Source organism: Petaurus breviceps, unplaced genomic scaffold, assembly GCF_028583685.1.
Source record: "Petaurus breviceps papuanus isolate PSGF00001 unplaced genomic scaffold, PetGlider_PUasm1.0 79, whole genome shotgun sequence".
Classification (NCBI taxonomy): domain Eukaryota; kingdom Metazoa; phylum Chordata; class Mammalia; order Diprotodontia; family Petauridae; genus Petaurus; species Petaurus breviceps.
The window spans coordinates 18,319,616-18,344,581 of record NW_027186523.1 but is presented as its reverse complement, the minus strand read 5'-3'; the positions used below and the strand labels follow the sequence as shown (position 1 = coordinate 18,344,581).

Below are 24,966 nucleotides of genomic sequence, written 5' to 3'. Positions count from 1 at the left end.
AGAAACCAAATTATGTACAGACTAAGTATTCTCCCTGTATGCACCTTGAGAAGAGGGACTATCTTATTACCTGTTTACATGGATTTATAACATTTCCCTTTCCCCTTACTGTATCACATAAATAGTAAGTGGTAAAAAAAAAAACAAAACAACATAAAATTATTACTTTTTTTTGGCGAGGCAATTGGGATAAGGTAATTTGCCCAGAGTCACACAGCTAGTTAAACATCAAGTGTCCAAGGCTGGATTTGAACTCAGGTCCTCTGGATTCCAGGGCCCGTGCTCTATCCACTGCACTACCTAGCTGCTCCCACACTTTGCAATTAAAAAAAAAAATGCCGAGTTATTTTGTAAAAATCAGGTTTCGTTAAAAACAGCTAATTGGCACAACGAATAAAGTACTTCCTAGAGTTAGGAAGACCTGAGTTCAAATACAGCCTCTGACACTTACAAGCTGTGTGATCCTAAGTAAGTCACTTCAAGTTTCCACAACTGGAATGTGAGGATAATAACACCTACCTCAGAGTTCTTGTGAGACTCAAATGAGAGATTTGTAAATATTTTCCTATCATTTATAATATAATAAAATTTTACTTATCTTGTTTTCTCCCTCAACATATTGTTTACTATTGCCTCTTATGCCAGCCTCAATATAAGTCATCAAGAATTAAAGTACAAGGTGATTAAATTTGAAGGATTTTTTGAATTTTTTTTTAACTCTTCTGCTCCATTGTCCACAACTGCTGCTTGCACAAAAACTCAAGACTTCTTAATGGTCTTTTTGCTTATTATGAACACTAAAAGGCAAAGGTACTTACCCTAACATGTTTCTCACTGTCCTTGGGCAATCCTTTAGATTCTTATGAGTAGAGATTACATTATTTATACTTGTCTCCTACTCTTAGCAGAGTGACTGACACATAGTACATACTTAATACTTCACTGACTTTTTAAGGAAAATCTGCAAGCCATAATTCATTTAGTGGCAACTTCCTTATATCTTCTGGTTATGTTTATAACATGGATATAAAAAAATGACAAGTCAGAATGTCCATATTTATATATTCATACATATGGGTCATGATCAAGAAATGAAAGAGGCTAAAGGCTTAAAGAATACACCAAAGTCTCAAGCCTATACATCAAGAATACTTTTTTCAAGAGGGGAACTGGAAGGCACTGGAGAACAGAAGTGTCAAACTTGAAGGTAGAACCAGGTTAAAAAGTAACTGGGTTACTTTTAGCAAGGGTTTTTTTAAAGAAACAATATAATATGTTAATTTGTGGTTTTCTAAGTCAATATGTGGCTGACAGGGATCCGTTTCTATTTGAGTTTAACACTGCTGCTGTGGAGAATGAGCAGCTCTACATAATCAGAAGAAAAAGAAGCTGACCATGTTTTAATATTGACGTTTCCAATGTGGAAGTAATTGCTGAATCATCTATATACAGTCACACCATCAACTTAGCAAAAGGAAGGATCAAAAATTATAACACTTTAGAAAAAAAATTTAAGTAAATGGATATGCATTTATAACAGTGACCACCTGACTTATTCAGACATGTTACTGACACTAAACATGCTAGATAAAAGGAATAGACTATTATCCTTTTCTATATAAGTTTCAATGATATAAAGCACAAAAATAGCCAAGAAACCACCCTAGATAGAAAATTCTTGTTTTTCTTGACAAGACGGTAGCCAAGGGAAACACCAGTTTATACTATAAACTTATTTGCAAAATGTTTTCTTAAGGAGGATAGAAAATTATGTAACACTGCTTAATAAAACAGCAAAGAAAAGTGAAGAAAATGAGTCTTAAGCCAGTTATTTTAAGAGTAGTTAAAAGATTAAAGCAGGAGAATTTATAAAAATGAAGGACATCTATCAACTAAAACAACTATGTTCATCAATTATCATGGAGTGATCATATTTAATCTCAAATATCTTAGTTCTCAATATGCATAAGAAAGAATAAAGGTGGGTAGAGGACCTAGACCAAACCAAGTACAGAAAAGGTCCATGGGGGCAGCTAGGTGCTGCAGTGAATAGAGCACCGGCCCTGGAGTCAGGAGGACCCGAGTTCAAATCTGGCCTGACACTTTTAACACAAAAAAAACTGTGACCTTAGGCAAGTCACTTAACCCCCAATTGCCCTACCTTCCCCCCTCCAAAAAAAGAAAAAGGTCCATGATGACATGGTGACACAATGTCACTTATATCTGAAAAGAGAACTAGGTGCTGGAAGATGGGGTGATGGGAAGGGAATCAATACCTTATTGCATCAGAAAAGAATATTAAACTGTCTAGTTTAATCTTTTAGAATGATCTACACACTCATTAGCATTTATTAAACACTTACACAGCACTTTACTAAGGGCTGAGGATACAAATAAAGAAAAAACTGGTCCTTGCCCTACAGAAGGTTCTTAAGAGTGTCTTTGATCGAAGTATGAAAAGGAAGCAACCTGACTTTTGCAAACTATGCTCTACAGCCAATTAAAGTCACATACACAATTGATTGAAAGGTTCAAAGAATACACTATCTGCTCGCTTTTTGACTACAAAACAGCATTTGATTCAGTAGAGCAAAATGCAACCTTAAAGGTTCTGATTTGGCAAGGTGTCACCCATGCATAAGTTAAGATAATATAATTGCAGCAACAGAGATAAAACTTTGTTGGATGATCTTCTGATTAATATCAAGCAAGGCATAAAACAGGAGATGCATGTCAAAGGATTTTTGTTACTGTCAAGTATAGTGCACAGTGTAGAACCAAATGAATGATTCCCTATGGATGGTGAGATCTTCCAGAGGTTGTTCTTTGTAGATGACGTCATCTAGCACTGAACATCACAGAATCTCCTTAAATGAGAATCACCATGCTCAGAAGTTCAGTTTAATTATTTATAAAAGAAAAAACAAAGTTGATAAAGACTGCCTATTATCTGGATTCTAATATGTAGCTGAACAGACAGTTCACTGATCTGGTCCAAACTTGAATAGGAATAAGAAAGCAGGTTGGATTCCATTAGAAGTTTCATAGAACTTTTAAAGACCCTGAAACAAAAAACATTCCTTTAGCACCAGTATTCTTCTAGTGATGCTGTAAGGCTTCAATTCATGGGAAAATACCACCATCCTCAAGGAAATAAAATTGTGAGTCAATCAAAACTCAGTAGAGATGGAGAGATCACTGGAGGTGGGCATAAACAAGCTGCAGCAAATTACCAGCAATGACTTGTGCTCAAGAATGGGCATAAAAAATACCATCCAGGAGATCTATGACTGGAAAGAGAAGTGAATCAGTCATATGGCAAGAGTAAGAGCTAACATTTAGACAGTTGGAATGCTAAACTACTACTCTAATGTTAAGAGACATAATTAAAAAGCAGGCCTCTAACACATTCAATGAACCTCTTATGAAAGGATTTGGATTACATAAGATGGGAAAGGTGTTGATAACCTGTACCACTGGAGGGAGTACTTATACTCATGAGATAACAGGTTCAGTGAAGTATCAGTTTATACATTAGAATAGTGATATCTAGTAAATCTGTCTAGTAATTTCATTGTGCCCACATACTAAAAACCCAATGAATCTGAACTTAGGTCAAATACATACCTATACTAACTGTTCTATTTACAATCCAATATAACATATAGGTTTGCTTTAGAGAAATAAGGAGGCTTTCTACAGAGAGGTAATTCCACTTTGAAAAATAACAGCTTCTTTAGTTTCAGATCCATCTGTTTTTAGGACTTAGTTTTACTAGCTCAGATACCAAAATGTCTTTTGCTTTGGTGTTTAACTTCTCTAAAACCTACTTGAATTATTTTGGGAGTTTAGTGTTATTTATAATTTTAATCAAATGTTATCTTCTTCTGTTTCATGTGTATAAATCATATCGTGAATAAGATTTACATAGTCTAGTAAAGTTAATAGAAAGTAAAATTTTAGGTTGCCCTAAGGATCTGAAATGTCCAGGGAAGGGCAGATAGGATGGGGAAAGGTTTAAAGTTCCATGGCATAGGAATAGCAGTTGAAAGAAATGGAAATTTTTAAGCCAAGAGGAAGAATGAGAGAGAGATAATGATGCTTGTTTTTAATACTTGAAAAGTTATGTATATAGATATGGATACGATGACTTGAAAATAGTTGCTATATGTATTAGACTTGTTCTGCCTGGTCCCACCAGGAAAAATCAAGAGTAGTATGGAAGATGTTAAAAAGAGGCAAATTTCAGTCTGATGTAAGGAAAAATCTACTAATGTTTTGCAATGGGCTGCCTTAAGAGATGGTGGGTTTCCTTTACTGGAGGGCTTCAAGCAAAGGCTTAATCACCACTTGTTGGGTAATGCAATAGGGATTCTTTCTCAGACGGGTTGGATCAACTGTCTACAGAGACCCTTTTCAATTCTGGAAAATTGTGATAAAGAGAATCTAATAGGTAATATGGTACAATAGAAAGAGCACTAGATTTGGAATCAGAACCTGGCTCAAATCCTCTCTCTATCTTTGCATGCTTCAGTTTCTTCATCTGTAAAATGAGGGGGTAGATTTAGGTAACCTTTGAGAACCCTTCTGGCTTTAAGTCCATGATCCTAAAATCTATAATCCTGTGACCCAAGGCTTTAAAATAGCCAGTAAAATAGGTGTGAATTTAAACAAAGATTATAGCTTGCTTTTAAGAAAAAAACCGAGACCTCAAGTCCCTGATAAGTCAGTTACATTTATAAATCTAGTCCTAGTGTGGTCAGAAATACATCAGTGCTTTTCTGCCTCACTCAGGGATCACTAAAATAAGGTGCTTAAACAGAAACAATATTTCATGGTAAGTAGAGATGTACTGAACAACATCAGAATCCAAACTAAATTAAATTTATTTTGTTAAAAACTATGGAAAAATGCTTTAAGAATCACTAAATACAAACTAAAATTTGCATATCTATTAAAAAAAAACATTCCTGAGATTACCAACTGTGTATTTCTAACACAGTTCCGTTTACATACACTGAAAACAATGGAGTTAGTATAACCTGTACATTAGTTTAATTTAAACTTGATCAAAATCTTACACTTGAAAATCACTTATATTTGAAAAATATCGAATTCCTAAGCCTTTAAAATAAACAAAATTTAGGTAATTGCCAAATTATATGGTGGCTAGCTAAATGGTAAACACAAATCACTATTTAAAATGGCAAGAAACCAGTTATTTTGTCTAAACAGTGTTGCTAGATTTGTTTGGCTGCACAATAAATTCTGGTCTTGATAATAGTGTAATGGAGCTCAGATACTTCTAATCACAAAAGTCTGCTAACTTCATGTCACCTTTTGTCCCAGTTTATCTATATTTTGTTTTTAAAATAAAGAGGCAAAATCTTAGAAAACATTTAACGTTTTTAAAAGTAAAAATGCATTAACATTATTTAAGACTACATCTTTAAAAGGAAAGGAACCTGGCTCCTCATTCTCTTGAGATTCACCTAATAAATAGCAACCTAAGCATATAGTTAAGTCTGTAAAGCCAGAACTGCCACTATTGACTAATGACACATAAATGATTTGTGAGCATACACACAAAAGTCCTTTCCAGTTAGCCATTTTGTAAATGCTTTAACTCTGGTTCCAAGTTCATAAACATAAATAACCTAAACTATAATGAAAAATTTTTAATGAAACAACTGTTTTGCTGTATGGCTGACTGCACACTCCTTAACAAAAAGAGATTCACAAATAAGTAGCAGATTTTCCCTAAATAGAGTTCTTATCATACAGAGGTAAATAGATCTAAGTTGCTGTTTTCTGTGTTCATTTTTATCCCAGGCAAGTTTTGGGTCATTGTAGTCAAGGAAAAGAGGCTTGCACAGACCTGGCTAGGAATTCAGTGAGCTGAATCTATTTTGCACTGTTTGTCTCCATGTTGAACATCATGATTAGAATTCAAAACAAGTCATTCAGAGAACCAGAAATATGCAGCTGAGAAATTATTCAACTTTTAGGTGTTCCTACGTGATAAAACTGTTCTTTTTTTTTTCTTTACAGTTTTAATCCTAGCCCCATAATTCAGAAATACTATAATAAAACTATTCTTGATCAAGCCAAACTTAGCTTTCATGATCACATTTTCAATAGATTCATATACAGAACGTCAGTCTAAAATATATATATATATATATCACTTTTTAAAGAACAGCCAGCAGAAAATATAAAAATACTATAGGTTTAACAAAGCATGTACATTAGAACTTGCCTGAATAAAGGTGTAATACTAATAATGTATTAGAAAAATTTGCTTATTATGAAACATTAGCAAATATGGGAATACACAAAATACTTTGGGGGACATCTAGTTATGGTATACAGATCAGTAGTTCTCAAACAGGTTCTTGTAATTTTCAGTGGAGTTATGAGGGGGTTTCAGGTTTCTGTTCTTCTGAGGAGTGCTACAAAGGGCTTTGATGCTGCTATACTAGCTGACAGAAACTTTCCCTTTGGTCCTTCACCCCTCCACCCCCTTTTTCTCCCACATAATTATGATGGCCAGCCATTCAGTACTTTTTAAAGGATTATTGTTCTGTATGAAAAAAAAAGTTTTAAGAACTACTAGTAAAAGCAGAAAAAATATACCTTATATGCTACAAACTTCTCTAAAGTATTAAATCAAGATATTTAAATTCTATTGTTTTGCATTTAATTTTACACCTTAGCAAACATTAGGATCAGTAACTTGTCAATTTGTTTTAATAAAAATTAGAAAAGAGTATAAAATTTGTTATCACCTATTTTCAATAAGTACATACACAGTATGTATGACTGTTAAGCAGGTGAATAAGGATGTCATATAAATTACATTAACAAAAATAGAACTTTTTTTACATTGTCCAAATTAAATAAACTAACTATATTTAAGATTTCTCAACAAATTGAATGTTAGTCCTAAACTGATAACACTTACACATTCAAAAGCAGCATTCTCATAACTAAACTTAAGTATGTAAGCTCCATGGGGGCAGTGATGGTATCTTCTCTAAAGTTTTTATCTCTCCCAGTGCTTAGCATAGTGCTCTGCACAAATAGTGCTTAATAAATGTTTGCTGAATGAATAAAACCCCTAATCCACAAGTAGTTTTGTTTTCCTAATGGGTATGACATCCAACTACTAAGCACTGATATTTTTGACTAGTCTGTGTAAGATCTACTCTTGTGACCCTGTGTTTACCCTTTCACATTAATAAGCATCAGTAAGGTCTTTGGCTAATGTGGTTTTGAAATGAACTGTAAATTAAGAAAACATGAGGCATAACAACCTTGATTTAGCATATATAAAAGTACCCCAAATACTTAAATATAAAAAAAAAATTCATTTTCTAAGACGGGATTTAAGTAAAAAAGAACCATGACATTTATCTTTAGACTTATATCCTGAAAATTTAGTTGAGGTAACCTCTGCAAGACACAGATCCACACTTGCACACAGTTCTGACCCTCTTTTTGGCTGGGCTGAGGTCAATAGACTCTGAAGATATATCTCCAGAACCTGAATATGTGGGGAGAAAAACACAGGAAAAAAGAGAGTTGGTAATCATAATACCTAATTCTTTATTATTCATTTTAAAGATTGTCTTTAGCATAAATTTTGAATATTTAGTTAGTACTCAAATCAATGAGAATAATTATTCTATTTACATTACTAGCTAGGGGACAGGAGTAGCTGCAAGGTAGCAAAATAACTATTAAAAACCATTCCTAGGACAATACAGATTGTTTTCTTAAGGATTATGTAGTTAGTATTTTTCAATCATCAATTAATAAGCAAACGTTAGACTTATGTGGCATAATTCAATAAAAATAAAGATCATGAAGATTAGTTTTTCTTTCAGGGGTAGGATGGTTGAATTAAATGCATACAAAGGATTCAATTTCAGAGTGTGGAATCAAATATTTTCAGTAGGAATGGACTTCTGGAATAATGGAAATCACTGGGAAAGTGAATGAATTATACAATATTTATTTAATATAAAACAAAGGCACAGAAAAAGGTTAAATTGTACATAGAATGTTAGGAAGCTCATTCTAAAGAAAAATATTAAAAATAACTATTTAGCTGATTAAAATGCTTAATTAAAAAAAAAAACCTTTGGATACAAACAGAAGCAAAGTTTTTGTGGTGTAGTATCTTTTAGTCTTTTGAGACTAAAACAAAAAAGATTGTAGAACATTTCCAAAAGAACTAAAGTAATAGTATTTTGTATAGGAAGATATTAAATTGGAGAAAGAATACAGTGTCCTTATTTGAGAGTTTTTTTGTTTAAACACAACAAACCCATCACTACAGAGATCCTGAGCAGCTATACATGGTATAATGTAAAGAACACCAAAATGAGTCAGGAGTTCTACTCTCGTGACTTACTACCTGTATGACTATGGATAAATTAAACATAAGTTTCTTCAGCTGCAAAGTGATAGAGGTAGAACTAAATATAAAGGTCCTTTTCAAGTCTGATTTGATTGTGTGCCCACAATTGTTTAACTTAAGTCATATACATAATAAATCATCATACCTTTCATTTGATAATCAAAAGTAAGCTCTTCTCCAGGATGTATTGTTCTTGTAGAAAACAACGCTATTCGAGGAAGTCGAGTATCAAGGTTATCAATGAAGACGTTGAACACCTGAAGATTTGGGTCACACTAAAAAAGGAACATTAGAATTACATGATCATTGCTGTTATGTATACAGAAGCATCTGATTTAAGTCAGAGAAATCCCACATGAAATTTTTAGTTTCCCAGGGCCTTGTTTTTAAATTCCTTTTAAAATGTAATTGCTTTTTACATGGATAAAGGACTAAGTTAAACCTCTTAGGGCCTAAATTTAAGTTTCCAGGGTGTCTCAGTGCTCAAAGAAAAAGCTTAGGAACACATTGTTTCCCCACACACAATTTATGAGCTATATGGGAGAGGGGATAAAGTCTGTCTTTTGTTTAGCTAATAAAACTAGAAATTTTATGCATTCTTATCTTGGTATTTAAAATACTTCAAGATTCATGATTTCATCAGTGTGTGTACTCTCCCCACTGATGCAGACTGAAACCTCTTTACCCTTTCATCCTATTGAATTGCTATAACCAAACATTTTCAAATTCATCACCTATTCAGTAGCCTTCTGGTGATGAATCTGTCTGCACTGGCTCAGTTGGTTTTTAGGGAACAGGCTCTAGCCCTAACCCTATCATAACCCAGTCCCCTTCCTGAAATATTTCCACCTTTGTAGGGAATGTCAGACATTGTCTCTGTTGACATAGCCTTTTAGAACATAGTTTCACCACAACAAAGTGAGACATTAACATAGAACTTGGCCAGATTTTGGTTATGTTAGTGTTTAATTTGATGGATCTCAAATTCATCACTAAACAAAATTTACCTTAAAATAGGTGGATTAGGAAGAATTTCCAACATTTTTCATAAACCAATTCTACCTCAACTGATAATTTGGCATTTTTTTTTCCCCACTTGCTGTCTTCCTATTTAAAAGAGCAATAATACAATAGCTTAACAAAGATGCTATGTGGAAGATGTAAAAATGTTATGAAGCACTTCGGAAGTACAAAGCATTGTATGAATGATCACTTCATTCTTAAGGACTTGTTTTAAGGAACTGGGTAGTTTTAAATCAAAATGATTCTTGGTAGTAGGTAATGAAAAACCAAGATTTTTAAAGTAACAAGTTGAAATTCTTGGCCCTCCAATTTTAAAAAGTCCTGTTTATGCTTGAAATGATACTTCTTACACTATGATTCACAAAATGAGACACATTTCCATATCGAGCTGCATCCACTGTGAATTCATCAGATTCATAGTCCAGATCAAAGAGATATGTGATTCCTTTATTATCATAGAGCTGCCCCCGTCTCTCAGCTTCTTCACTTGTGATAACCTATAAAGAAAAACTAATATATTATATAACTATTGCTGACCTAAAAGAAAAAGTAATCCATATTTTTGTAAAAATAATTGTAAAAAGTCAGAGCGGATCTTACTGCTGAAACCAAGGAAATTAAGCTGTCAATATTAACAGTACAACAACAACATACAGTAGTTGTGACCTAAAAATATTTTAAATTACTCATACACTAGCTACTTTGAAGAGTCACAGTGATTGCTAATCATCTAAACAAATTCTCAAACAAGGCAGGTAGAAGTAGAGAAATCTGGGAGATTAAAAAAAAAAGGATTTTGTAAAAATAATCAGAAAAAAATACATAATTTTAAAACAAGATATTTGCAAATTTAACTCTGCTATTCTTCCCTGCAAACAGTAACAGAGGGCAAATAGAAAGCACACTGAAGTCTCTTATATGTACCCAAAATGTTTTTTCCTCTTCAATAATCTTTGAATATGGTTATAAAAGGAACCCTACTAGGAATACAGAATATTAGTTAAGTTCAATTTGCAGTGAGCAATATTATCAAAATTAAATTTTGTAGGTTTTTACAAAGATTTGACTGAAAAGCAAAAAACCTTTTTTTACCTTTTAAATTACCCAATTAGCTTCAAACCAAAAATTTCCAAAGTAGGTATAGAAAATAAAAGAGCAAAAAAATAATATCTCAAAAGTTCAAATATACTGAAGAGTAACTTAAAATTGACATAATCAGGCATCCCACACTCAGATCAAAGTGAGATGTGCTTTGTTGTCTTTGGAAGACAATATTAGATCCACTATCACCAAGAGCAATCTAAAATTGAAATAGAATTGAACATGATTGGATATGCAACCACAACCAAATATCACTGTAGCTAGAATTTTTTTAGCATAGCAATGCAACATGATTTTTTGCATGTCAGTAGGAAGAATGTTTGCAATTCAAAGTGAGCTAAGGGTACTCAAGTTCTGGACTTCTACCATCATCATTTAGGTTCATTGTTTCACAGCAAGCTGGTAGCATTGATGGGCAGTTATTAGAACTTAAAACATTTACAATAGTATCACTTCCAGTTGTCATACAGTATTTATAGGTATACTTGTTTTTGAATATATCTACTCCAATACTTAAGACATCTGTAATTTCACTGCTGTGCTACTTCCCTCCACCAATGCAGATTGCAACCCCTTTACAACTTAACGGATGAGTCTTTCAAGAGCTGCTGTAGCTGAAAAATTCATTAACAGGCAGCCAGCATGGTGATAAGCCTGTCCCCACATAGACTGGTTCTCAAACAGACATACTTGTCCATCACTGGGCCCACACTTGAAGCTTCCCAGTTTAGTACAATTTGCCAAACTTGTGCTCCACTGGTATACACCTCAGGGTTACCTGCACACCACAATGAGGCACCAATTTATCAGGAGTTTTAAAATATTTATTTTATTAAAAACACCATAGCACTCCTGATGTAAAAACAAGAAAACAGATCTGCAAATCTTTGCAAATGTCAGTCACAAATATACCAGCCAGCACAAATACTTAATGTTATTTTAAAAAATAAAGTAATTTATTAACAAAGAAACAAGTCCTTTGAAAAAGATACTCCCCCAAAATGTCACAAATCTTTTATACATATTATTCATTAAAGTCTAAGTAGCTGAACGTACCTCTCCAACATACTCCATGACAAAACTCATTCTTTTAATTTTCACAAGGGTTTTCACTCCCCAGCCACAGCCATTGCTAGTTCTAAAGATGCAAAGGGAATATGGTGTACCTTTCTGAACAATCCTATTGGGGCAATCAGGCCCACATTTACACCGTGAGTTGCACTCATAGATCGGCGTGCCAGGTTGGATTTTTATCTGCCTTTTTTTATTGTAAGCCAAATGAACTCCAGCTTCTGCAGGGCAGCACTTCTCAAAGAAGCAATCTGTGCACATACAACCAACTATAGCTTCATTTGTCAAATTGATTCCAGGAGCAGGTTTGTATTCATTAATGTAGTAGAAGTCTAAAGGTGGACCTTCTAGATCAACAGTATTTTCAACAAAGATCATGGCTTTATGGTTCTTTTTTCTGTTAAGCTCTTCTTGCCATCTCTGCAGAGCTACCCTTTGTTTAGCCTTCTTTACCACATACTCAGCAATAGCAGGCTTCAAACTTTTGATATCATTTTTCAACATTACTGCTTTGCCTTGCTTTAACTGAGACAAATATTCACGCTGGTCATTATAAAACTGTTCAAGAAGTAATGGACATTTGAGATTTCTTGAAGGTTCCCAAGTATTTGTAGTTTCTGGCCATCCTTTCCATTTTACAAGGTAATATTCCATATCCTTAAAATAAAAGAAAAAGATGTATATTAAGCTGTAAGGTTTCAATTAAATCCAATAGTGATTGCCTATTAAGGACACTATCTCTGGGGAAGATGTTTAGTGGTGGTGGTAGTGGGGTGTCAAAATACAAAGATGAATAAGACAATCTTCCCTCAAGGACCTTATAGCCTATCAAGGGAGATAATGATATATTCATTTGAATTAAGTACTCTAAAGAGACATTAAGTACGCATTATCATTGTTTTGACATCAGTCTAAAGGATTTGTTCTGTGAGGTTTGGATTCAGTCAAAGAGCCACACTTGAGGACATAGGGGGCCACATGTGGCCTCAAGGCTGCAGGTTTTCCACGCCTGGACTCTAAAAAGAGTATTAAAACTACAGCACCTTTAAGGGATGTTACTCAAAATGTGAAAATTCTCCCCATGTTTTCAAACCTCATGTTGCCTAATTTTTAATGTGATATAAAAGGTCCATTAATGTCTCAAAAAAGTTATTATAAATAAAGTTTGTGAAGCAGTTTTATATCACTATGTCAACAAAAAAACAAAAGTGTTTGTATTTATTCCAGCAAATAAGAGTCAAAAAAAGAAAAGAAAGGTGCTTCAGATAGCTCAACTTTTCTGGCCTAATGTTAAGACTTCTTCACAAAGGACTTGAGAAACTGAAACCTTTATCCAATTTCTGCTCAAGAAGGAGATGTCTTATCATTTGGTATTCTGTTAGATAGAATTTTAAGGGCAATTTTCAATGATCCCTTAACTTATATAGTTTAGTCGGGATGATACTTTGATCCATAGTATAATGATAATTGGTGATCATAATTATGACCTTTAGGCACTACAGGAATTGAATACCATCTGAAGCATTAGAATTATAGTTAGTACAGCTTTACTGTGAAGAATTTTGCTGTATTCCAATTATTCTAAAACTGGTACGTCTTCGGTAGATACTTGGTGAGCTCTGTATTGAGGGGGCATACAAAATTAATGTATTCTTGACCCAGACATTATGACAGGCATGGTGTCCAACAGATGTATTTTCCTGCTATACCACGCTTTGGGTCAGACTACATCTAGATGCCAACATTTTACAAAGGACGTTGATAAGCTGGACAATGTTGAGAGGAGGGCAATGAGGAAGTAAAAAGATTCAAATTCATGCCAAATGATGACCAGATAAAAGAACTGGTGATGTTTAGCCTATAAAAAGGCATGTGGGAAGTAGGGGGAGTACATAACTGTCTTCAAGTATCTGAGGGGTGAGGTGGACGGTGAATGAGATAAGAGAGATGCACATTAGTTAGGTAAAACAATAGTAAATAGGGGTGGCCAGGTAGCACAGCAAGTAAGAGCACTGGCTCCAGTGTCGGGATGACCTGGGGATCGAATCCAGGCTCAGATACTTAGCACCCACCCAGAAATACCTGGCCGTGTAACCTTGAGCAAGTTACTTAACCCCAATTGCTTAGGGGCGGCCAGGTGGCTCAGCGAGTAAGAGCACCGGCTCCAGTGTCAGGATGACCTGGAGATCGAATCCGGGCTCAGATAATCAGCACCACGCCCAGAAATAGTAACCTTGAGCAAGTTACTGCTTAAAAAACAAACAAACAAACAAACAAACAGTAAATGATTAAGTGCCAAAATAAGTGTCAGGATAATCTTATACTGGAGGAATGAAACAAATGGAGGATAAATGTAGACTGCAAGTATTGAAATAGGCTAAAAAGATGGTGTGGGATTTTGAAGGATAGGTAGAATTTAATAGGAAATAAAGAGAAGAAGAATATAATAAGTTTGCAATACGGTACGCTGCAGGAACAGGGAGAAAATGACCCTGGCTAGAAAAAAAGGATTTATGATAGGGTTTAATAGAGTTAGGGTTAATAGGTACTTTACTTCATGGATCCATGATATTTTCAATATGGGTACTCTTTCCACAAATGCAACTTTCAGCCCAATCATGCCATCTTATCCTCATTGAGCCTTGTCTAATCCCTAGGGACTGTCATTTTTTACTTTTCATCTCCAACACATAACATATATTGTCACAAATATTAAGTGGTTTATTGTTTCTATCCTCAAATACAACATCATTTGTTTCCTTCAAACCTCAACTCGAGACCAATAAAAGGAGCTTTGCTCGGTGCCTCCCCCTTCCCGCCAGCTAGTGCTTCTTTGTATGCTCCCCAAATATTTCCTTTGTATAGATTTTGTATGTATTTATACGGGCATATTACTTCTCTGGATAGAATGTGATCCCCTGGAGGGCAGGAATCATTTCAATTTCTTGTTTGTTTGTATCCAAGGATATTTTGGATGAATGCACAGTCTTGAGAATGCCAACAAAAAGCAAATAGCTGTGTATAGAGGCCACAAGGACAGCTGTCAAAACATTACTAGCTATCTCCTAGGCTATTTAGGAAGGGACAAAATATATCCTTGAGAGACAAAGGGGATGACAGCAGTCACTGGGTGTGTGAATCACAGAATCTTATAGTTGGAAAGGATATCTATTCCAACCCATACCTAAACAAGAATATCCTTCGAAACATACTTGACAACAGGCCTTTGCTTAAATGCCTCTAGAGAAGGGAAACCCATTACTTCCTATTCCATCTTTGCATAGTTTTTGATTGTTAGGAATTTTACTCTTAAGCTTAAATTTGCCTTTTTGCAAATTTGCAAGTGGTAGATTTGCTCAGTGAGTGTCACTGTTCAGGGGTGGGTGTGAGTCAGGAAAAGTCAGGGAAATGAATTACTGAAGTTTGGAAAAGGGGGAGTATGCCTGTGTACAAAAAGTGATAGTACTTGATGCACTGGTGGTGGTTTTATGTATGAGAGATGGTGCTAGGCACTGGAGTCCTGAAATGAGAGGGCTTTAAAAAAAATGGCAGTCTAGATCTTAGACTTTTTTTTTTAAAGCAATTGGGGTTAAGTAACTTGCTCAAGGTTACATGGCCAGTTATTTCTGGGTGTAGTGCTAAATATCTGAGCCCAGATCCCCAGGTCATCCTGACAATGGGGCCGGTGCTCTTACTTGCTGAGCCACCTGGCCGACCCTAATCAATTGTGTTAAGTAACTTGCTCAAGGTTACATGGCCAGGTGTTTCTGAGTGGTTGCTAAGTGTCTGAGCCTGGATTCGATCCCAGGTCATCCCGACTCGAGCCGGTGCTCCTACTCACTGTGCTACCTGGCCGCTCCGATCCTAGACTTCTTAACCACGGAATAGATTTCCAATCTATTTGTGGTCTTCACTGCAGTTTTGTCTATCATTGCTATTGGAATGCTTTGTCTCAGTTATGTCTTACACTGAGTTTTCTGCATGCTTTTTTCTTCTCTACTCACTATCTTCACTGTTTTGTGAACAGTATTCTTTCTAAGTTTTCTAGAAGCACATATGTTTTCTGGTAAAATGATTTCAGGGTTCTTTTGAACTTCTTGAAGCAACTCTCATATTGGTCAAATTTGTCTTAAAAAAATTTCTGTAATCAGCCAATATCTTTACTTGTATTTAGTTCCCATTCTTAACAGTTTGCTTAAGTATTTCATATTGTAATAACTAATGGCCTCATCTTTTTCCTTTCTTCTGATTTCATAGTCATTTTGACCTTTGCTCTGAATACTGAATGATTCTCATTTTAGTAATTAGTCATTTCCCTTTAAGAGTCAAATTCATTTTTTGGTGATAATTTAGTATTTTTTGTATTCCATATTATCACTCTCCTTGAAGAAAGTATTAGTGATACACAGTTATGAATCATTCAAGTAGTTTACAAGCTTTGGAACTAACTTCTTATTCCCTGAACCATATTTTCCAATATTTTCACTGTCTTCCCCTGTGCCATATTCCCACTAAAGTCAACGTTTATCAAAGTATATATGATAACCAACATTGAATTTATCTACATTTTCATCCTCTACTACAAATGTTGGAGCATAAAAGCTGTCACTACCTTCCTGATAGTAACCTTGTTTATATTATGCTCATCACCCGAGTACTGTAAGGCATGGTGATTATACCAGGAAATGTTTCTTACTGTCCTTGGTTGAACAATCAAACTAACTCTATCAATTTATTTGTTCCTCTGAGTGGAACCTATGAACCACCTTTCCATTTAATTGATGTTTGTTTTCTAGTTTACAGCATGAATGTTAAACAGACGTGACTCAGTTTCTCCAGTGCTGTATTCATTGGAAGCCAGGCAAAGATCTCACATTAAGAGTATCATAGATTAAATTAATGCTTGTAGGAGATCTAAAACTTTCAACTCTCAGAATACCCTTTTCTATTACAATCACTTTTCAAGCAAGACTGATGTTACATTGCATTTTCATGAATGCATATGATTAATTTTTATGAATGCATAAATATGAATCATATTTATGATTCACTGGCCAAATGTAATAAAAGTTATCACCTAAAATGCAACCTGGTGGCAATGAGCATCCGTACTTAGCTAGATTGTTCCTCTGACAATAAACATGTCTGTTTCTGGAACTTCATTCAGTGTCTTAAGGCTTAGGAGAACCTACTCGAGTTTGCTCAGTTAGTATAATCTTTGTAGAACCCAGAGTAACTTCCATATCATGATGTGATATTGAAGCAGGGTATTGCTAAGGCAGAGAGGTATAGTGGGGACAAATTAAAAAAAAAAATTTTTTTTTAAAGCAATTGGGGTTAAATAACTTGCTCAAGGTTACACGGCCAGGTGTTTCTGGGTGGGTGCTAAGTGTCTGAGCCTGGGATTTGATCTCCAGGTCTTCTCAACACTGGAGCCGGTGCTCTTATTCGCTGTGCTACCTGGCCGCCCTGATGGTGGGGACAAATTAAGGAAAATCTTTAATACTGAGGCAGAGGTGTTTTAACTTTGTCCTTTAAGCAAATGGAAAGTCATCGGAGAGGGTTTTTAGAAGTAAAGTAATGATGAAATTGAGTGTTTTTGGAAAACAAATCTGGAAGTATGAAGAACAAAGAAGGAAGAATTTGGAGAGACTATTGGAATATGTCTTTCTGTGAGGTGAAGGGAATTCTGACTAGAATAGTGAGAGTGGAAACAGAAAAGGGAGAAATACAAGAGATATTTGGAAAAACCATAGAGTTTGGTGACTGACCATTAATGGAACAGAGGGTATGAAAAGTAAAGAAATCTGAGGTTTAATCTGTAGTAGGACCACTGATGGATAAAGGTAAGTTAGGAGGTGGGTAAGTGGTTTGTAAGGGGAAAGAATCTACCTTGAGTGGACTACATATGGGTTATCATACTCATTTCTGGGCACCACCTTTTTAGAAAAGACACTAATAAATCAGAGTATTTCTGAGGAAGGCAAACAAGGTTGATGGAACCCATGTCACAGAAGAGTTGATTAAAGGAACTAGAAATGTTTATCACAGGGAGGAGAAGACTTGGAGGGACATGATAGTTCTCAGCTATATGAAGGGCAGTCACATGAGCATGGGATTAGAACTGGGGACAATGGGTAGAAGTTACAGAGATGTGGATTCAATTTTACATATGGAAAAATTCCTAACAATTAAAGCTGTCCAAAAGTAGAATGAGATGCTTTAGGAAGTAGGGAATTCCCTACCAATGGAAGGCTTCAAACTAGGTGATATGACTTGTTGGGGATGCTGTAAAAGAGATCCCATGATTATGGGTTTGCTATTAAATATAGAATCAAAGAATGTGAGCTGAGACCTTGGAGATCAAGTTTAATCCCTTCACTTTACAGATGTGGAAACTGAGGCTCATAGAGTTTAAGTGACTTACTCAAAGTCATAAAGCTAGTCAGTATAGAACAAAGACTTGAATCCTTGAATCTATCCCTAACATGTTAAGTCCGAGGTAATACGACATTCATGTAGAGATATCTGATAGGATTAGTTGGCAATATGGAACTGATGCTCAGAAACTAACATTAAAATTAATCTGAATTAAACTGTAGCAGAGAAAGGGGATCCTAAATTATGCTATGCAATAGTTATGGGGAAGCTAACTTAGAATACATTGGCTGTGGATAAAATACAGAGATGGTCAAGACCTAGCTATAGTGTTCTATAATCATCTTAAAATATTTATTTTCCTGTTGTGGCCTAGAATTTAAACTTTGAGAAATGTCTTGTTTTTCCAAATTTCAAAGTTCCTCTTCATGATAAATAAAATGAAATAGTGAAGTAACATCTGATTAAGACTTTACTGAGGACTACACATATTTGCCTTACCTTTTCTATCTTGTAGTCACACAAGTATTCCACCTCATAATTATTTAGATTCCTTTTGGTGATTCCAATCGATTTACATGTGAGCTTTTCCTTTCTACATAATTCCTGAAGAGTATCAAGTGAAGCTAGGCAAGGCACACACCAAGCTACAATAAGAAAATATGATTCCTCACTAAATAAAATACTAAAGTTAAGAATATATACTTTTTAGTTTTTACATCCATCCTCCCCCCCTCCCCCATTAGTAGTAATTCTACATTGTAAAATCACATGCACACACGAATCAATGAATTTTCTTCAGGAGAAAACCTAAAGGTTCCCTGGATAGTTAATATTGATTCCCGTTAGATGACAACCAATATCATCCATTACTTAAATAAATTCATTTCAATTAGGTTGTGCTAAAATCCTTAAATGAACATTTTAATTTTTTTGCTTCATCAAGATTATGTGGTCCATTGTTAGAGTCAGCACAAAGAAATATTTTTGAATGGCTCATTACATTTATGTACACAATTACTTTATTAATGGAACTTAAATGACCCCCTGGCCAACTATAGGAACAGATTATACAAATGTTAAAAAATACACAGGTACACTGAAATAAGAAATTTTAAAATGAAGCCAAATGTACAGCTTTGTAATAAAGCACAAGTTCTTTGTTTTTGTTTGTTTCTTTTTTTTTTTTTTGCTTTTTGGAGGGGGGGGAAGGTAGGGCAATTAGGGTTAAGTGACTTGCCCAAGGTCATACAGCTAGTTTTTGTGTTAAGTGTCTGAGGCCAGATTTGAACTCAGGTACTCTTGACTCCAGGGCCGGTGCTCACAGATTTTGAAGGGGCCTTAGAAGTCATCTTTAACCTCTTCATTTTTCCAATAAGGAAACTGAGGCCAAAAGAGGTCAAGTGATTTATCCAAACATACAAATAAGTAGAGTAAGTGGCAGAGTAAAGGTCTGAACCTAGGTCCTAAAGCAGGACTTTTCATTCTAACATCAAAATATTAGAAGCCAATTATTCGCACTGCAAAAAAATTCAAATCAAGATTCTTTTAAAAATAGTGAGCTGAGCAAAACATTTAGGAACTCCTCCCCTTCCCCCAACTTTTAGATCCACAGTCTATCTGGTATAACAGAGTACCCAACTAAAATAGACCAGAATTCTATTCCAAGTTCTGCTATATAACTTTGGGCAACACCCAACCCCTTCAGTACTTAAGATTTTCTATTGTGCTGATGGGAGGGAGAATGTGGAGTAGGACTTTAGCCTACAGAGATTAGGATATACCAGTAAATTTAGAGTCCTTACCTTCCATGCTTCCAAGCCAGTAAGGGCCACCACACCTACTCTTGTAATCTGGTATTTACAGTGGGGAATAAATCTACCTACAATGCCTTTTCCCTTGTATAGTGAGGGAATATTACTATTACTGCAATCTCCTCACAAACACCCCCCACATCTTCACTACCAGCAGGTGTCTCCCACACCCAAAGATCACTTAAAGTACTCACAAAAAGACTGGAGTCCTGGACTAATTTCTGAAGTACCTTCCAGTCCTAAAATTCTTAGAAAAATTAATCGAAGTGAGGAGCACCTATCCTGTCATGTGCTAACAACGCTGGACACCCACTAATCCTAGTTACCTACACGAAGTATAATTCGATCTGTCAAAACAAAACATAGTACTCAAAATCTTGTATTTCTGTATAGTGGATACCATCTGTAGTAATCAGAGAATTTAAAATGTGGCCAGGAGCACCTAGCAGGGACTGCAGTATTCTCTTAATGGAAAAGGTTCTTTGAGAACCTTAATGCTAATTTACAAGATTAAGTTTTTCATCCACACCATAAAAATCTGTTATTGTACTCTGCACAAAGGCTTGCCATTCCTGACCGACTAAAATGCAGAGGATGGATTCCGTCTACAGGAATCCCATGTGTTCCTAAAGGGGCCACTCACGCACACTACGTTCTAGGGCGCAAAAGTAACAGATTCCTCGTGTTCCGCAGCCACTTCCCCGTAAGTCCTTCAGTTTGGATTCTCAAGACCCCTGGGGGTGGGGGAGAGGTCAGATATCTAATCCTAGGCAGGAAAAATGAGCAGGTCAGTGCTGGGGCTGGGGTCCCGCTCCGGGCTCTCGCCAGCCCCCGGTCACTGCGCCCCAGCTCCAAAGACCTCGGAGTTCACGCTCTGCCCTCACCTCCTGCCCCCTCTCCCCAGCCCCAGCCCCAATTCCTTCCTCTCCCGAATGCCAGAACCAAGCTCCCGGCGGGGGTCCCTACCCAGCACAAACAAACAAAACTTTTAAACTCCCAAACATCGGAGTTCGAGCAGGACCACAAAGAAGTCAAACCGCAGCCTCCCTTCCGACCAGGTTTCGGATCCTGCACGGGGATTAACAAACCACTAATCCCCCTCGCTGGGGCCGGGCGCCTCCCGCTCCTGCCCCACGCCTCGCGCCCGCCGTTCCTCCACCTCCGTTACAGTTGGGGAGCCAAAGCCTGCCCAGCGCGGGGCGCGGGGCCCGGGGCCCGGCGCAGCGGCGCCTCCGGGGCCCGCGAAACGTTGGTGCCGGGGAGGGCGACGGTAAACGGCTCCCCACCCTGCCCGGCGCGGGCTGCGGGGGCAGAGGCGCCAACCCGGCTCAGTTCCCGCGGCGTGCGCTTGAGCCTCCCGCCAGCTTGCGGCGCGGAGAGCGGACGGGATGGGACGGGACGGGACGGAGGGAAGAGGAGAAGAAGGGAGCGGGGCTGGGGGCAGAGGGGCCTGGGGCAGGCGGGACGGCGTGGGCGCCAGCCCCTAGCCCCGCTCCCCAGGTTGGGGTCACCGTGTCAGGAGCGTGGGGGTGGCGGGTCGCCCTTCGGCTCCAAGGTCTCCTTCCCGGTCCTCCCGGCGCGGGGAGCGCGGTTTGGGCAGTGGGAGGTGAGATGAGGCGGGGTGGGGGCAGGGTCCTTCTCCAGCCCTCACCTCCTCGCGTTCCGGCCGCGGCCGCCGCCATCTTGTGGAACCTTCATTCAAACTGGCGCGGTCTGACCGGACCGCTCAGCTGGAGGGCCGAGGCCCCGCCCCCTTACCCGGCTCCGAGCGAAGAGCGGGGAGCAGGGAGGGAGGAGGCAGGCCCACACGTCAGGGCATGACGGGCGCTGGTGGAGGAGCGCGCGGGCTCCCAGGACCCTGTGGTCGCTGCGGCCCCGGGCTTCCCCGCGGCGCCGAAGCGGCCCCGGAGGGCGGCCGAGGCCAAGCGGCGGGAAGCCCAAGCTCCTCCCTCTCCAGGGCTACATTTGGAGGAGTTGTATACGGGCCCCCCCCCCCTGCACCCCCGCCGCGAGGCCGGATCAGACCCCGGAGTCTGCGGAGAGCAGGGAGCGCACGCCAGGCCCGGAGCGAGGGAGGCGGGGACCCACGGGCCCCGAGAAGTGCGTGCGAGCTGAGTCTGGAGGGCTGCTGGGGAGGCGCCTTTATTAAACGCCTACTGTGAGCCAGGCGCGAAACACTTTATAAAACTTTTTGCAAAAGTCTCTGACTGATTTCATCAGGTCTAAGGTGACGTCTATCTGGCACTGAGGAACAGTCCTCAAGTTAGGCCCAGGTTTTTACTTTCCAGTTTTAAGGTTTTGTTGTTTTTACGGTTTCTTTGACTTAGGCATGGTTTCCCTTTGACAGGACTAAGAAACGTAAAATCACCTGTCATCCAACTGGTGACCAATTCCATCACTGCTTTCCTAACTGAAATGGCAGGAAATTAAATTAATGTGTTTCTGCCGCAATTACCCAGACTCCTGAATTAGCCACAGAAAACTTCTCCAGGTGTCTGTTATGAACGCATCAAACTGGTACAATATTACTCGGAAGACAAAAGCAGTCCAGATAACCTTGTTCAGTGAGTGACCCTGTCTAGGATAGTCAGTATCAGTGGGTGAAGCGTGCGCGTGCCCCAAACGTGCAACGGACACGCAGGGGATCTGGCGTGTGGTCCACGCTGGAGGAAGTGCTCTGTGTGGGGAGCTCCCAGATGCCCCTCTTTGCAGACCTATCTGAGCCTGCCTGTCGCCTTGGCTAGTTCACCATTCATGAACAACCAGCTCAGGGCATGCTCACAAAGCTAATAACAGTTATCATTTATATAGTATCTGCTTTGTGCAAGGCTCCAAACTAAGAACATCAGATCCTCACAATCACCCTGGAAAGTAGGTGCTATTATTATTGAGGAAATCGAGGCAAACAGAAGTTAAGTGACTGGCCTTAGGGTCACATAGCTAGTATGTACTTGAGGGCATATTTTAATTCAGGGCTTCCAGACCCCGGGACTGCTAGACAATCCACAGTACCGTCTAGCTGCCTCTTAGCTTTATCTCTTTTCTCTCTGTGTTCTCTCAGTTACCTCCCAGGTGCCCATGGCTCTATCATCTCTAATGCAGAAGACACCCTTGAGCTCCAGTCCTTCATTATATTGCCTACTAGACATTTCCTTTTTTTTTTTTTTTTTGGTTTTGCTTTTTGGATGGGGGAAGGGTAGGGCAATTGGGGTTAAGTGACTGCTCAAGGTCACACGGCTAGTTGTGTGTGTGTGTGTGTGTGTGTGTGTGTGTGTGTGTGTGAAGTGTCTGAGGCCGGGTCCAAACCCAGGTCCTCCTGACTCCAGGGCTGGGGCTACTCACTCTACCACCTAGCCACCCCTAGACATTTCAAAGTGCATTTCCAATACACACCTCAAACATGCCCCAAAGAAAACTTTGGAGATCTTTCCTCAAAAACTTATCACTGCTGAACTTCCTCACTTCTGTCAGAAAGACCACCATCCTTCCAGACACCCAGTTTAAAAACCTACGTGTATCCTCAATGTACTCTCTCACCCCACATGTACAATTGCTAAGTCTTGATTCTATTTCTACATCTGTCCTCTTCAGTCTCCTCACACAGCCATCACCCTAGTTCAGACTCTTGTCAACTCTTGACTAGATTATTGTAGTGGCCTCCCGGATCTCCTTGCTTTCCTCCCTCAGCTATCAAAATAACTTTCCTTAAGTCTGGGTCTTATGTCTCCTAACTACTCAGGAAACTCCAGTGGCTTTGTTACCTCGAGGATCAAACATAAATCCTGCTTTTTGACATTTAGAGCTTTCACATCGTGACCCCTTCCTATCTACAAGTCCCTTTATACATTAATCCTCTTCACATATTTCATTACATAGTATGTAGTATGTACTTGAGGCCATATTTTAATTCAGGGCTTCCAGACCCCGGGACTGCTGGACAATCCACAGTACCGTCTAGCTGCCTCTTAGCTTTGTCTCAACATAGTCATACTTGCCTTTTTACACTTTTTTTCATCCTATAGGACACTATATCTCCCCTTTCTTGTGCTTTTGCATGGACTCTTCCCCCAAGCCTGGAAGGCTGGCTCTCCTCACTTCTTGGCACCTCAGATTTCTTTCTTAATTCAGCTTAAGCATTACCTTCTGTAGGAGACCTTTCCCTGTCCTAGTCTTTTCTCCTGAAACTACTATGCATTTTGTATTTGTATCATATTCTGTATAAACAAATGTATATTTTGGAATATAAATTCTTTTAGGGCAGGGTGTATTTCACTTTTGGCTTAGTCAGACAATAAACATTAAGCACTTGTTATGTTCAGACACTCAGCAAAGTTCTGGGGAATACAAAGGAAGCAAAAACCAAACTCTCCCTGCTCTTGAGGTACTTATTTTCTAATGGAAGATAAATATGTAAATTATTAGGAGGATGCAAGATATATAGAGTATTATAGATGAAGTTAATCTCAAAGGGGAGGGCAATAGCAGCTATGGAAATGGGGAAAGGCTTTCAAAAGGTAGAATTTGAGCTGGGTCTGGGAGGAAGGAAGGTAATCAAGAAGCAGAGTCCAAAATGGGGGCAGATGATTCCAGATTTGGGGGACAGCCAGCGCAAAGGTACAGAGACTGCAGATTGTCATGTTTGAGGAGATATAAGAAAGCCAGTATAGCTGGACTGTAGAGTTTGGGGAGAAAGTAAGGTATAAAAAGGCTGGAAAGGTAGAAAGGGACCTTGTTATGAAGGGTTTTAAGTGCTAAACAGAAGACTTTATATTTGATCCTGGAGGTAAAAGGAAGCTACTGGAGTTCATTGGGGGACGAGGGGGGAGAGAAGGAAGGCTGGGGGGACACATGGGTAGATCTATACTATATAAAAGTCACTTTGGCAGATGAATGGAGGATAAATTGGAATAGGGAGAGGTCCAGGCAAGACCTAAGAGCCTGAACTTGAGTTGTGGCTGTATGAGTAGAAAGAAAGGGACACATGAGAGATGGTATGTGAAGTAAAATGACAAGTCTTGGCAACAGGCTGAATATGTGAGGGGAATGGGAGAAAGGAGTCAAGGGATTACACTGACGTTGTGGGTCTGAGTAATTGGGAGGATGCTGGTGCCCTTGCTAGTGATAGGAAAGTTCAGAAGAGGAGAGGGTGTGGTT

The 24,966-nt window shown here is 38.3% G+C and overlaps 1 protein-coding gene across 6 annotated transcripts; it reads right to left on the bottom strand.

Moving 5' to 3' along the window:
• Nucleotides 1–2,677: 2,677 nt before the first annotated feature.
• On the bottom strand, nucleotides 2,678–21,631 carry LOC138175858 (histone-lysine N-methyltransferase SUV39H2). 6 transcript variants are annotated; one of them, XM_069106457.1, is made up of 7 exons: nucleotides 21,464–21,631; nucleotides 18,500–18,645; nucleotides 11,606–12,277; nucleotides 9,799–9,945; nucleotides 8,571–8,700; nucleotides 7,454–7,546; nucleotides 2,678–3,062 (listed from the first exon to the last, which is right to left on the bottom strand). In XM_069106457.1, exons 1-7 carry the CDS (start codon nucleotides 21,492–21,494, stop codon nucleotides 3,043–3,045), a joined length of 1,239 nt encoding a protein of 412 aa, XP_068962558.1. In that variant the 5' UTR covers nucleotides 21,495–21,631; the 3' UTR covers nucleotides 2,678–3,042. The 6 variants fall into 6 exon arrangements, with proteins under 6 accessions (XP_068962558.1, XP_068962556.1, XP_068962557.1 ...); XM_069106455.1 differs by lacking the exon at nucleotides 2,678–3,062 and adding an exon at nucleotides 3,070–3,290; XM_069106456.1 differs by lacking the exon at nucleotides 2,678–3,062 and adding an exon at nucleotides 3,070–3,284.
• Between the last annotated feature and the right edge of the window lie 3,335 nt (nucleotides 21,632–24,966).

What these genes read in the sequence shown, in the direction of transcription:
- LOC138175858 (XM_069106455.1), bottom strand. Translation starts at nt 21,494, where the DNA reads ATGGCGGCGGCCGCGGCCGGAACGCGAGGAG. An exon ending in TCATGGAGTATGTTGGAGAG is followed by an intron (nt 9,946 to 11,605) that starts GTACGTTCAGCT and finishes TTTTCTTTATAG; the next exon opens with GTTATCACAAGTGAAGAAGC. An exon ending in TTTTGATTATCAAATGAAAG is followed by an intron (nt 7,547 to 8,570) that starts GTATGATGATTT and finishes CCACATATTCAG; the next exon opens with GTTCTGGAGATATATCTTCA.